The sequence below is a fragment of the Cebus imitator genome, unplaced genomic scaffold (genome assembly GCF_001604975.1).
Source record: "Cebus imitator isolate Cc_AM_T3 unplaced genomic scaffold, Cebus_imitator-1.0 Scaffold497, whole genome shotgun sequence".
Classification (NCBI taxonomy): Eukaryota; Metazoa; Chordata; class Mammalia; order Primates; family Cebidae; genus Cebus; species Cebus imitator.
Genome location: NW_016107812.1, coordinates 807,253 through 821,793, shown reverse-complemented (window position 1 = coordinate 821,793; position 14,541 = coordinate 807,253). Strand labels below are relative to the sequence as shown.

At 59.0% G+C, this 14,541-nt stretch overlaps 1 protein-coding gene across 1 annotated transcript in view; it reads left to right on the top strand.

The window, feature by feature from the left end:
* GALNT9 (polypeptide N-acetylgalactosaminyltransferase 9) overlaps positions 1 to 14,541 on the top strand; it is a 119,287-nt gene that overhangs the window by 27,833 nt on the left and 76,913 nt on the right. The window contains exon 2 of the mRNA XM_017513621.2: positions 9,105 to 9,285. Coding sequence (XP_017369110.1) covers positions 9,105 to 9,285 — 181 coding nt within the window. The remainder of the gene's footprint in view (positions 1 to 9,104; positions 9,286 to 14,541) is intronic.

Here is a 14,541-nt window from a genome sequence, read left to right as displayed (position 1 = left end):
CCCGCCCCCACCCCCCCTGCCCCGACCTCTCCTTCGGGTGCCCGTCTGAAGGCCCTGCTGGCTTCCCAGGCTGGCGGCCCCATCTCCAGCCCCTGGGCTATGGCAGTGCGGGCCCCTCCCCATGACCCCCAGTGCAGCTGCAGGGGCGGCGGCTCCAGCCCACTGTGGTTTACGGAGAATTTGGTCCCGAGCCTACACTGCAGACCAGGCATCTCCACACCTTGACCAGCCTCTGTCCTCATTCGTCCTGGTTTCCTGGTGGGATCAAGCCACCTGCTCTTTGGAAGGAATTCTTTGTGGATGAGGGTATGAGGCCACGCCAGGGATAAGAGACAGGGGAGATGAGAGCTCTGGAAATCCTGCCACGAGGCGCCACGGCGGCGGCCGCACAGGAAAATCCAATCCGTGGGACTATCACTTTCTGAGATTTAACAGATCCCTTCCGCTCCAGAGAACGTAGCAGGGAAAGCCAGGCAGCTCTGACTGTACCTGCCCTCCCAGAGGCTGCCCCACCCTGCTCCTGCCCCACCCTCTAGCTGGAAGTCCAGACCCAGCCCCTGCCTGCTTCAGCTCTGCCCTCCCAGCTGGAAGTTCTGGCCCCAGCGTCTGCCTTGACCTGGCACTGCATGGACGCTGCCACCCTGAGCAGGACCCTGAAGCCTCTGAGACCTGGCTGCAAGCCCAGAGCCAGAGCAGGTCCCGACCTGACAGCCTCGGCGTCACCCATAGCTCATCGGAGCTCCTGAGTCTCCTGCCGGACGTGCCCCTGTGGATCAGACACTCCCGGAGGGCCTGCTGGGCTGTTTCAGCAAGGACCCCGGCGGATGCCGCTGGGTTTGCCAGAGGAGCCTCCACCGTCAGGGACCTCGTGGGGCCTCAGGGGCACAGGCCGGGCCGAGGGGAGGCGGCTCCCCTCTGCTGACCACGAGTCATTCGTTCATTCGACCCACCTGCCCCAGGGACCACTTTGAAGGGAGGTCAGTGGTGAAGACCTGGTGCCCCAGAAGGGCATGGATCCCCCAGCCCCACCAATGCATCCACAGTGATCACCAGAATATCACAGTACCGTCAGCCCACATCAGTCACAGATTCTGTGTTTGCAAATTTCCCCGCTCCCTAAAATTCATCTGTAATCCACAAATCGACACTCCTGTCTTACGTGGTCACTCACAGATGGGCACAGAGGGGCAAGACTGTTGGTCAAACAGGGCCAGGCTCCACTTCTCCATCCGGCTCCGACTGTGCATGGGGTCCCCGCTTTCTCCAGCTTTGACTGTACGGGGGATCCCCCGCCTTCTCCAGCTCTGACTATACATGGGGTTCCCCACATTCTCCTTTCAGCTCTGACTGATACATGGGGGTCCCCCGCATTCTCCAGCTCTGACTGCACATGGGGTCCCCTGCCTTCTGGCCCCGACTGTACACGGGGCCCCCGCTTTCTGGCCCCGACTGTACACGGGGGTCCCCCACCTTCTGGCCCCGACTGTACACGGGGTCCCTGCTGCTGCTTACATGGCACATTGTCTACATTGTGTGCTTTGGTGGTTTCGCTGTTTAGAACACCCGAAGCACAGGCGGAGGTGCCGTCGGTGCCCTGGGCACAAGTGGCCTCGCGGTAAACGCGTGTGTGGGAGGAGCTTCGCTCGGCGTGGGTCACGGTGCTGTTGGCCCTAAGATCAGAATCGTCGACAGATATTAAATAAGGCAACTTTATGCAGAAACACATGGAAAACCAACTTACCTACTGAGGGGAAAACATGGCCAGAGGCTCTCTGGAGCCAGCCCGAGCTCCCTGGAGCAAGCGTCCAGCGTCCACCGTTTGGCCTCCACAAGGCCTCTGGAACCAAAACCACTGCAAATAACAACCGACGGGATTTCCCAAGAACCGTCAAGCGAGTGCTGCCCGGAGGCCCCTCCCCTGCGGCCCCTAGCTGCCCAAGCACCCCCATCTGTCCCCACATCTTCACAAGATGCCAGCATTGAAGGTTGAGGCCTGGCTGGCTCAGCCCCGCTGTGGGGTGAGGGCTCAATGCCCCCAATTATGGCGGCCCTGGCCCCGCCACTCCCACCCCAGTGAACAGAGCTGAAGCCCCAAGTACCCCTTAAAGTGTGCGGAATTCCTAGGGACATGCATTCTGGACTCCCCCTCTGCCTGTGCCCTCCAGGACTCTCCTCCTGGTGGGAAAACCTCTCTTTCCAGCATCTTCCACGCATGCACTGCACACCTGAGGCGGCGTCCTCCGCAGAGCACCCGTGAGTGTGCCGTGCGCTCCTCCCAGCGACAGTGGTCTGGGCTTCCCGTCTCACCGATTCCATTCCCTCCCCACGCTCTTCCCCTCCCCTTTCTCTGAAATCGCACCCCCTCCCTCGGAGCAAGCCGTCCCCCCTTCGCTGTTCCCCCTGCTGGATGCTGGAGCTCTGGCCCAGGAGGCGGTGGGGCCCCGAGACTTCCCTTGAAATACGAGGTTCCTCCCGTGTTCTGCGCAGCGTTGTAGGGTGAATGCCGGGGCCCGGGGGTCGGCCCAGCCAGGACCAGGATGGCACTGCCCGGGCTCCACTCCATTTGTGTGGAGACCAGGACCTCACAGAGCTGGGCCCATGTGGGAGTCAGACTCAGGTCCCACCTAGCCATCGAGGCCTTGGCTGGGCAAGTCGGTGGCTCAGGGTCTCTGTCTCTTTGCTGTGGGGGTGGGGAGGGAGGCCCTACCTCTCCCGTGGGATGGGGGAAGGCACTGCCCTGGAATCCACTTGGATCTGTTCACCCACCTCAGTGGCTCACCAGCTACACGCCACGAACACACTGAACACGTGGGGCGCCAGGGTAGACAGTGGGGAGGCGGGACAGAACCCGCGTCTCTTGCTCGTCGAGGGGAAGCAGAGTGTGGCCGAGGCGTGATTTTAGATGGTAACGAGTTCTGAGCTCTGGGAGGAACGGGAAGCAGAGACTGAGATGCAGTCGCCTGGAGGGGCTTTGGGTCAGAACCTGGGAGGCCTCCAAGGGAGCAACGCGGAGTCGAGGCCTGAGTGAGGGGAGATTCAGGGAGAGGATGCAGCAGGAGCCGGGGCCCCGGACCGTGAGCAGGAGCGTGGCTGGCATACCTTGAGCCCCGGGGGCACCCGCGAGGGCTGCAGAGGCTAGAGGGTCATGGCTGAGCCAGAACCACAAGAGCAGTGGGGTTCAGACCCACGGCCCCCAGTAGGGGAGCGGCTCTGGAACCCTCTACATGCTCACGCTGGCTGCTGAGTGGATGACTGCAGATGTGGGGATGGGGAAGCCGGGAGGGGACGGGGAAGCAAGGAGGAAGGAAATATGTGCGTCTGGTCTTGGGGGTGCGCCAGCATGGGTGGGGACATGGGTGCTGTGGAGGTGGATGCTGTGGACATGGGCGCTGTGGATGTGGATGCCGTGGACTGGGTGCTATGGACATGAGTGGTGTGGCTGTTTCTGCCTCTGCTTCCTCCTTCTGTACCACCAGTGTGGCTGGGCAGAGGATAGCACAGAGAGCAGCCTGTGGGGTGGCGATGGCACCAGAGCATGGAGCACAGCACCCCAGGATGCTGTGCGATGGGACAGCCTCGCTTATGCCCACGGTGCCTCAGGGGTGGGGCCGCCTCTCACTGAGAGTCTGTGGCTTGGTCGGGCCTCTCTGCAGGATGAGGCCTGTCCTGGGCACAGTGAAGGGGGCTCTGCATGTGGTGTGGGCAGACGGGGCCAGGCGGGGAACCGGGACATCATCCCTTGGGCCCTCTTTCCACAGGCAGCTCACAGACCAAGCCCCAAGTCAGGGAGGTGGGAAACCAGCACCTCTGACGAAGCCACTGCAGAGGGGAGTGAAGAGCCATGGCCAGGAACCCATGCATCCCCCGGGCAGCCTCTCTCTGCAGCTACAGGACAGTGACAGCACCGACTCCGCTGGCTGAGGAAGAAGATTGGGTCGAGGCAGCAAAGGCTCCTTCATCCGCACTGCATGCTCAGTGCTGGCCTCTGCCCCGTGCTCCACATCCACCATTTGCACAGTCCTTAGATGGGAACTAGACGGTGACCTGCCCGTGACCGAGAAGGACCCTCAGGCCAGGAGAAGTCGGGCAGCTCAGCGTGCGTGGCCCGTGGGCATCTGTGTCTGGACCAGGGGCTGCTCGGTTCTCTTAAGCACAGACACAGCAGTGATGGGAGGCGTGGAGCCCCAGGTTGGAGGGAGGACGAGAACAGCAGCCTCTCGCTTCAGAAACACAGTCAGAGGCATGGCAACCCTCGCTGCCTCCTCCTCAAGGAAGCTGTGAGTGGCAGTGTGGCCGGGGGTCCTCCAACCCCCACACGAATGACTGGGGGCCACAGCAAGGAGCAGGCAAGCCAGTGAAGGCCCAGCTCCTCCACTCCTTCTGGCCAATGAACAGATTCAGGCAAAGCTGGGGGCATCTGCCAAGTCCCCTTAGCCATGTAACGTGACCCCAGTTCCAGGGATTAGGATGCAGACAGCTTTGGGGCTGCTGCCAACCACATGAAATAAAACCAATTTGCCATTTGTGCAAGGCAGGGGCGATTGGAGAACAAGAAGCTTCCATCCTTTGGGGTTAAAAATATGATGACAAAACCAATTCATTGGACAGGCTAATTAGCAACATGGCACAACAAAAGATCAAGCTGATGATACGAAAAACAAGAGAATGAAAATGGAGAATGAAGCATCAGGAGGCTGGAGATAAACCAGGACGGAAAACACTCATTTAACAGTTACAGAAGAGAAAATGGGGATGGCAGATGGGAATATAGTCACATAATTAATAGAACAAACTTCCTAGAGCTGTGAACATCAGCACAAGTGTGGATTGCCAAGCGTGACTGTGATTCATTTCAAGATATGCCCTGACCAATCTAGAATGCCAATGACAAAAAAAAAAGTTTCCAGAGAGAGGCAGAAATAAAATGCCAATCTACAGAAGAAAGAGGGTCCCACTAGCCTCAGAACGCTCACTGGACACAGTGGGTGCTGCATGAGGGGGAGAAAGCCATCAAGCCTGGAATTCTATACCCAGCACAATTATCAATCAAGCATGAAGGTCAATGAAAGGCACTTTCAGACATTTTTAGGGCTCAGAAGTTTACTTTCCACACAACCCTTCTTCAGTTTTCTTTAGGAATATACTCCAGTGGGATGAAGAGGAAGTTCAGGACCTGAGCAGATGTGGGATCCACAGGACGATGGAGCCCACCCAAGCTTAGAGAGACAAGGGCCCAGGGGTGGTCACTGGGCAAACGACTGATGCAAAGGAAGCCAGGAGTGAGAAGGCCATCAGGTGAGGGTGCTGAGGGCCAGCCCTGCAGTCGGGAATGTCTCCAGGACGTGTTTCCCAGTCACATCGTCAGGAGGCCTGAGCTCACATGGCAGCAGAGCCCGGCCGTCAGAGCAGCTGCTCCATGCCACGTTGCGTGGGTTCAAACACGGTTCTGGTGCTGACAAGCCCTGTGACCTTGAGCGTGTGGCCTGGCCTCTCTGAGCCTCAGTTTCCTCATCTGCAAAATGGAGTGAAATACAGAACCTACGTCCCTGGGGTGTTGTGGGGAATGACAAGTTAATACATGTAAAGGGTGCATGCTTGGTAGATATTATTATTGCTAATAATTATCTTTGTGTCTGCTCTGAAAAGGCATATGAAAAGTCAAGATCCAAACCTAAAACAAGTCAAAATAAGTCTGGGAAATTAATAGAGTGTCAGGAAAGTCAATTATATTGTCTTGACCTTTAAAAGTTCTTCGTTAAGTAGCACAGGCTTAGTGGGTGATAGAATTATATTTTGGTCCTAGTGGTCCAGGCCGTGCTGGCGCCTTGGTGAATAATAGCTACATAATCCTGATGTGGTCATGTCAATTCACATTTTTTTTTTCTTTTTTTTGAGATGGAGCTTCGCTCTCTCTGTTACCCAGGCTGGAGTGCAGTGGTGCAATCCCTGCTCATTGCAAACTCCGCCTCCTAGGTCCAAGTGATTCTCCTGCCTCAGCCTCCCGAGTAGCTGGGATTACAGGTGTGGGCCACCACACCCGGCTAATTTTTATATTTTTAGCAGAGATGACATTTCGCCATGTTGGTCAGGCTGGTCTCCAACTCCCGACCTCAAGTGATCCGCCCGCCTCAGCCTCCCAAAGTGTTGGGATGACAGTTGTGAGCCCCTCGCCCGCCACTTCTCATTCTAGAACTACCCTGAAGTCAAGTCCTGTGGACGCTCACTCACAGAGATAGAGCCGAGTGCAGGTGTCACATTCGCCTTCGAGGACATAAAAGCAGCCGCACAGCTGAGCAGCCGGCCCCCGGTGGGGCAGGGCACCGATTTCTCCTCTGAAGAGGTAAGGAATCAAGAGATGCTGGCTAGTGTTGAAGCTTCCAGAAATAGAGGCTTAAGTGTTCCTTTTGAAGCCACCAAGGTAACCACAGAATCACTAAAAATAATAGCTAAGAAAAATTGAGGGAAGGAGGAGGGGGCAGGCAAAGAAGATGAAAATGGGCTCAGCTTCTCATTTTTCAGGCCAAGAAGTCAGGGGCGGATCACAAGCTTCCCGTGCTCGTGTGCTGTAGACATCGTGAAAAGAACTCGAACCAGAAAGACAAATCTCCTCTGGAGGGTGGAGCTCGCAGAGACAGTGCAGATGTTAACTCTCCGTTTTATGATTTTTCTGGATTGTTTGAATTTTTCAATGTGTGTATGTTTTACTTTTACAAGTGAAAAAGTCCCAATGCCAGGCATCAGGCACCCGTCCCAAACTGTGATCGGGCACCAAAACCACGCTCAGCCACCCGACCCACGCCCAGTCACCGGACCCGCCCGCTCAGACACCTGACCCACGCCCAGACACCCGACCCACGCCCAAACCCCGCCCAGACACCCGACACGTGCCCAGACACCTGAACCACGCCCAAACCCCGCCCAGACACCCGACCCGCGCCCAGACACTGGACCCTCCCACTCAGACACCCGACCTTCGCCCAGACACCCAACCCTCGCCCAGACACTGGACCTGCGCCCAGACACCCGATCCATTCTCAGACACCGGACCTGTGCTCAGACAGCTAATCCACCCTCAGCCACCCGAACCACACCTGAACCACGTTCAGACACCTGAACTGCACTTGGCCACCTGACTTGCCCTCAGCCACCGAAACCGTCCTCAGACACCCAAGGCGTGAGCCCCGCAAATGCTGGGACGTCTCTCGAGTTAGAGGCTGCTGCGCCCGCCTCTGGGAGACATCCACTCCAGACCTTCCAGAGTGAACAATGCAAGAGCAATATCGATATCTAAAAATGCAGGATTACATATTTATCTCAAAGTATTAAAATAATAAGTGGAAGTGATTGGTGTCGTGTAATTTTTCAATTCTACATCCAATCTGTATCCTTCAGTCCTACATAAACACAAACACTTTGTTTACCCATTTAAAATGGAATATTCCAGAAAGTGCAGAGGTTCTGTGAGGCTTGAGCCTCAGGTGTGCTGAGCAGAGAAGCCACTCACTGCCCATGTGGGGGCTGGGATCTATCCAGGGCATCGCTCCCTCCCCGCCCTCCCTGGAGCAGGAATCTGCAGAGATCTTGCTGGTGCCCCCGGAGAAGGGCCTCTCCCACGCGGGCAGTGAGGGATGTCGGCAGCGGATATTTCCCGAGTCTGTGTTCCCACTGGCCTTCCTCCACGGGCCAGAGAACTCTCTATGCAAGCTGACAAAAGGCAGCCCAGCCACAGGGGCCCATGCTGCCTCTTTGTGGCTTAAAACTGCTGCCCTGGCACCTGCCCCCACATCCAAGCTACCCCAGAGACTCCCAGCTCAGAGAGCACCAAGGGTGCCGTCTTTGCGGGGGGACACCCCTGTTGCCCCTGTCCCTCTGGGAACAGTATCCCCAGGCCACATCCACTTGCCAGGCACAGCTGATCACCTAGAAGTTTCCCTGGCCCGGCCCCCACTAGGCACCCACTCCTCACACCCTGACCAAGCTGTGGAGCTTCCCGAGCCGCCCAGATGTTCCACTTGCTCCTTTCTAGCTGACACCGCCCTACCCCGGGGTCCCCGTCCTGCCGCATGGCTGTGGGGTGGGCTGTGATTCCGTCTGTGTTGATTCTTTGACTCAGCGCCACGTGTGTGAGCCGCATCTCAGCCGCTGCCTATGTGGACGGCCAGTTCTTCTTACCCCAGAGGGCACCACGTGTGTGGAGGTGTGTTATGCTCACGTTACGCAGGCGCTGGTGGGGTGGTGGCAGTGGCACGGCGTTTAAAGCACCTGATCTTCTTAGACTCATTGCAGTTTCTGAGTTGATGTTTTGACGTTCGTGGGCGTGGCTGTCAGAGCAGCTTTGGGTTTATAGACTTAGTGCAGCTCCCGCCTCCGCCGCCCCCACTGCAGGTGTAGTGACCCGGCATGAACGTGCGTGCGTGTGCTGTCGCCGTCGAAGGGCCGATCCTGCCAGACACAGGCCGGTCACTGTGGTCTGTGGCCCGGGGGGCTCACTCGGTGTCACGTCTGCTGTGGGTCTGGACAGTTGCATAAGAACAGGTATTGGCCAGTGCAGTGGCTCACGCCTGTAACTGTAATCCCAGCACTTTGGGAGGCCGAGGTGGGTGGGTCGCTTGAGGTCAGGAGTTCAAGACCAGCCTGGTCATCGTGGTGAAATCCTGTCTCCACAAAAAATACAAACATTTGCCAGTTGTGGCGGTGCGCCCAGCTGCTCAGGAGGCTGAGGTGGGAGGATCGCTTGAGCCTGGGAGGTGGAGGCTGCAGTGAGCTGAGATCGTGCCACTGCACTGCAGCCTGGGTGACAGAGCGAGACCCTGAATCAACAAATACATAACAAATATTCACTGTGGCAGCGTCACACGGAGTCCACTGCCCTTGACTGCTGTGCGACACCCGCCTCCCGTCCCTCCTCCACCCGGCACCGCCCTCTCACCGTGCGCAGGGCCTCAGTGCCGCAGTCTGGGTCTCACCCTCTGGAGCCTGCCACCTGCAGGGAGTTTGCTGGGCTCGCCCTGGGGATGCGGCCGTCAGGGAGGGCAGGAGGGGCGTCTCCCGGGTGCGGCCGCTGCGCATCCTGGGCCTGACTTCCCTCTCTTCGTTCCCCCCAGGCCTCGCCAAGCCCATCGGCCTGGTGGAGGGGCCAGGGGGCCTGGGTCAGGGCGGCTTGGCAGCCACCCTGCGTGACGATGGCCAGGAGGCGGAGGGCAGCTACGAGGAGTACGGATACAACGCCCAGCTCAGCGACCGCATCTCCCTGGACCGGAGCATCCCTGACTACCGGCCCAGAAAGTGAGTGCCCGCGCCGGAGGTCTGAGGGCCTGCTGTCGGGAAGCAAGGCGGGGGAGCCCGGGCTGTCGCTCCTCCTGCCTCCTCCCTTCCTGTCTCTCCTCCTCTGTCTCTCCCTGTTTTGGGTCTCTGTCTCTCCCTCTTTCCTTCTCTCACTCTCTCTGGATCTCTCTGTCTCTCTCTCTCTCTTTCTCTCTCTCTGTCTCTCCCGCTTCCTGCTCTCTTGGCTGCGGGCGACCGTCTCAGGGCCCCGGCCCCAGGCTTGGGGCCCCCCTGCCGTGGTTGCCTCTGTGGATCACGGAAGCCGGGCTGAGCACTGTGGCTCACGGAGCTCAGGCCCCGGAGTCAGGCCCTGCCAGCCCGGGTCCTGCCCGCTGGGGCCTCAGCCACTGCCCAGCAGCGTGTCTACCGCGTCAGGCGATGGCCTTTCCCATTTCCATCCGCAGCCTGGGCGCCTCCCGTCCCGTCACCCCAGGCCTGGCTTTGCCTCAGCGCCACTCGGGTCAGAGCTGGTCTGTGACCCTCACACCTGTCCTGATGGAGCAGCCAGGACAAACGCTGCATCAGTGGCGGATAAAGTTCACCCCGAGCTCGGCCTCTGGGGCTGGGAGTGACTGGCAGGCTGGGCCAGCCCCTACCCCAACCTCTCCCCCGCCTCCCTCCCAGAGCCCAGCCCACAACACGATGCTGTCCCAGGGCCCCTGGCGGCCTCAACCCACAGAAGCTGGGTGCCTGTGCTGCACAGTAGGGTCGACTTGTCACCGTGGGGTGGCGGCGGGCAGCCTCAGCCACACTTGCCTCCTCCTGGAGCTGCCCGAGGGAGGAAGGGCAGGTGGGCAGCAGTGCCCTCTGCGGCTCCTGGTGTGGTCAGCCTGCCCCCTCCGCCAGCAGGCCCTGACACCGGATGCTCATTTGAGACGGGGCTGGGGAGGCTGGGGAGGCTGGCAGGGAAGAGGAGGGAGGGGGAAGGCGAGTCTGAGCCGCATTCCTCATGCCTTGGGCACTGGGCACTGGTCCCCAGGGCATTCACTCACCTGCTCTGGGGTTTCCTGCATGCAGAGGGAGGGAGGTGGGACAGCCAGGTAGACCCGCGGGGTCCAGGGGTGCAGGGAGCACCCCGGACGGCCTGGAGGGGGGTGCGGGGCCCGGAGCTCTGTGCTCTGGCCAGGTGGGCCGCTTCACACCCTTCCCACAGATGCGCACTGGGAACCAATTCTCAGTGTGACTATGATCCCTCAGACAGCACGGCGCCTCACGTGGGGCGTGCCCAGCTCCCCAGCAGCAGGAGGTGTCTCCACGCGCCCTTTAGACAAACAGGGCCGAGGCCTGGGCACGGAAGCTTCCGCACCTCCACCACCTCCAGACTGTGGCAACCTTGTTTCATTTTCATTCCACTTATTTTCATGGTTTCCATGATTTAACACGCGTACTGCCAGCTTTCCATTTGCAGCGATAAAACAAAGATTCCTTTTCAAATAAAAAATGCATTTAGTTTTAAAATAGGTCTATTTAAAGAAACACGCTCCATAAATAAGAACACAGTGATGTTTTCATGTGGCGCCAGCTACAGGCACAGGGCTGGAGTGACTTTGGTTTGGAAAGCGGCTCATGCGCTCGTGTGTGTTAGCCCGGCCTGTGCACTGAGGGTGTGTGTGTGTGTGCATGTGTGCGTGCGTGTACATGTGTGCGTGTGCGTGGGTGTGTGTGTGCGTGTGGATGTACATGTGTGCTTGTGCATGTGTATGTGTGCGAACACACGTGTGTGTGTGCACGTGTGCGCATGCGTGTATGTGTGGGTTTTTTAACACTCCTCTGTGTCCTGAATTTGGGGGTGAAATTAGTGTGCCGTTAGGGCTCCCTCGCTGCTGGAGTGAGTGCCGTCCTCGGCTGTGAGTCTTCAGGCAGCTGTTGCGCAGCAGGAAGACCCCTGAGACCACCCTGACGTTCCACAACTCTCTAGAAGGATAGACAGGGCCCAGCCGGGCTGCTTTTCCCTGCTGAGGTTTCTCACAGCAGAGGACACAGGTTAAAGTCAGAGGGAGGTTAAAGAGACACCCAGGCAGGGCCCCGGAGAGGCCGGGCACAAGCTCCCAGGTGTCCCCTCCCAGGGCATCCCATGGACTTGCTCCTCCAGCACCGACGTGTAACAGCGTGTGCCAGGCGGGACCAGCCCGGGAGCCCTCTGAGTGTCGGCGTCCAAGGTCCTCACTGAGTTGGTCTTGTGGACATGGCTGACCTCGGTCTCCACCCTCCAGAGGTCAAGCTGACGCCACGAGGCCACAGCCCCACCGTGAACCCTGGTACAGCACAGACTACCGGGGCGAGGCTGGGTGAGCAGGGCTATCTTCTCAGCAGCAGGTTCCAGGGCCTGGGGCGGGCAGGGGCCGGGTGCAGATGCTCAGGGTGTGGAGGAGCCGCCTGCCAAGTTAACCCTTTCCTGCTCACACGGCAAGAGTGGAAACACCACAGCCCATCTGGCAGATGGGGGGTCCCCAAGTGCCCTGCCCCAGTCCCCACCTCTCCTGCCCCCATCACTCCTCCCCTGTGACTTGAAGGGCTTCCGGCCATAAGGAAGGAGCTGCTCTCCTGGCCTGCCTGTTTTATCTCCCGGCTCTTGCTGTGAGGGAGAGAGGCTGCCTCCAGCACTGGTTTTCGAATCCCTGCAGGCCTTCGGTCCCCTGTGGAACCCTCTGGAGGACCCCAGCAAGGCTGTGCACGACCTCAGTCAGTCCAGTTGGCAGGCGGGGGCCCCGTGCGTCCAGTCATGAGGGCCGGGTCATCTCTGAGTCAGGATTGAACCCGAGCTGCAGCTGAAGCCCCAAGTGACCCTTGCGTCCCCCAAGGTTTGTTTTCCGGAGGCCCGGGAGACTGGACCCTGGGTGCCGAGTGCAGGGTGGGTGAGGGTCTCTCAGGGCCCAGCCTCGCCCGTGTCAAGGGATGGCTTTTCTACCACAGATGTGGGCGTGCGCGCCTTAGTGTGTCTCGTCATCTGCCTCCTGAGGTCCCGTCCCGGGCTCCAGGTGGAAGTCCCCGCTCCCCACACTGATGCATTTCAGCCCAGCTTTGGATGCCCTGGCCCAGGTCTAAGCCAGTCAGAGCGTGACGGTCATCCCAGGCACTGAGGACGGCTCAGGGCTGGTCAGGTGGTTTCAGCTGGTCTAGTCAAGAGTGAATTCTGGAATTACCAGGGGGCCAGCAAGAAAAAACCAACCAGGCTTTTCCCACAAGGTAAAACGTCAAGGCTGGGAGATGAGGGAGCTGCAACTGCCTTCTCATCAAGAGGGGAGAGCTCAGAGTGCACAGGGCCCCGAGAAACCCAAGAACGGGCTGGTGACTGAACACCTGGATCCAGCTGTTCCTAAAGCCAACATGCCCGGCTTTGCAATAAATTAGTACATGCTTGCATGCACGCGTACACACACACGCACGCGTACACACACGCGCACGCGTACACACACATGCACGCACACGTACGTATTTAATTTTTTGTGTGAGCACCTCTGAATGGGGTTTTCTCTTCTTAGAACCACAGGGGTCACAATGGATTACCCTGCTGTGGGGTGTAAACCCCTAGGCCTGGCCTTGCTGTAGTGGCAGCTGATTCCACTGCTGTGGGGTGTGAACCCCCAGGCCTGGCCTTGCTGTGGTGGGAGCTGATTCCCGTGCTATGGGGTGTGAACCCCCAGGTCTGGCCTTGCTGTAGTGGGAGCTGATTCCCCTGCTGTGGGATGTGGACACCCCAGGCCTGGCTTTGCTGCATAGGGGGGTTCCTGCTCTCCTTTTGAGGACCCAGAGCCCTGCTGCCTCCCTGCAGGTGTAGGTGGCCCCCCTGTAGGCAGAAGTGGCCAGTCCCAGCTGTGTTTCTTATGTCGCAGAAGAGGACATTGGGGTGAATCTTGAAAGAGCTGGCATTTGCTCTGTCCTCACTGATAGAAACCCAGTTTACAGATACTCTGGTTTGAAGGCACACAGCTCTCTGCCTCCTGAGTCAGAGACTGTGAATTTTACAGAAATATTTACACATTTATTTATATCCCATTTCCTTCCCCCAAAAATTGAGGAGGCTTTGACACCAGTGACACACACATCCCGCGTCGCGCCTGCCTCTGTGCAGATGACAGCAGCTCTCTCGGCTCCGGGCACAGCCCGTTTCCCCCCACACCCCCGCATCTGCGGAATGGATCACAGGGCATTATTCACGTGCAACAGCCCTCTCGAGGAGCAAACCACTTAGAGTGCAGACCCCGGTGGACGCTGGGTCTTATCCATTATCCATTATCCATTTCTTATCCAAGTTCCCAGTTTCCTGAAGGGAACTTGGGTGGAGCCATCCGAACCCGGCGCAGCTCAGCGAGTGTGGCTGGGAAGCGTCTCTGCGGTGCCCAGCCTTCCCCCGGGTCCCTGAAGACCCGCTGGCTACAGACCACGCATTGCTCACTTAATCCCTGTAGCGAGGCTTAGCGGTACAGCCTGCTGGTGCCCCATGTTACACATGGGAAACGGAGGCAGAAAAGGTTACGTCTCTTGACTGCGATCCCATGGAGAGTAGGTAGCAGGGCGGGAGTGGAGCGTAGAGATTTGACAGAAGAAGAGTGCAAACCCCAGTCGTTCCGAGGGACCAGGTGCGGTGCAGGCTGAAAGCAGAGGCCGGGAGGGGCTGGGGGCCGCCCTCAGGCGTCTCTTCCCCCGGGTCTCGTCTTCCTGTGGGGCAGGCTCAGGAGTCTGGGGGCTCCGCTTCTTCCCGCAGCGGCCTCCTCCCGACTCTGGGCGGCGGGCACGACCCGCTTCTTATAGACCCTGCCTCTCCAGCCCTGCGGGAGCACGTGGCACCCCCTTCCCCTAGCTGCTTCTGGAAGCTTCCATGCAGGCCGCATCCGGACGGCTTGCTCATAGACACAGACGGGTCACCGTGATCCGCCACAGGGTGCAGCGTGGGGCCAGGTGGGGCACAGCCTGGACTGGGGGAGGGGAGAGCCCAGGGACGCACCAGCCTGCCGGTCCTCGGGCTCCACGTGTGGCAGCTGCAGCCAGCCTGCCCCAGCGACGGCTTCCGACTCTCCCAGCAACAGTGCAAGCAAAATCTCAGGCATGACTGTCATTGGCCCACGGCACGTCACGTGCTTGTCTGGGAACCAATCACAGCCAGCAGGCCGAAGAACAACGTCCACTGAGTGGTCAAGCCTTGATAGCGTTCCGTGGGAAATTAGTCCGCACCGTGGGAAATTAGTCCGCACCGTGGGAAATTAGTCCGCACCGTGG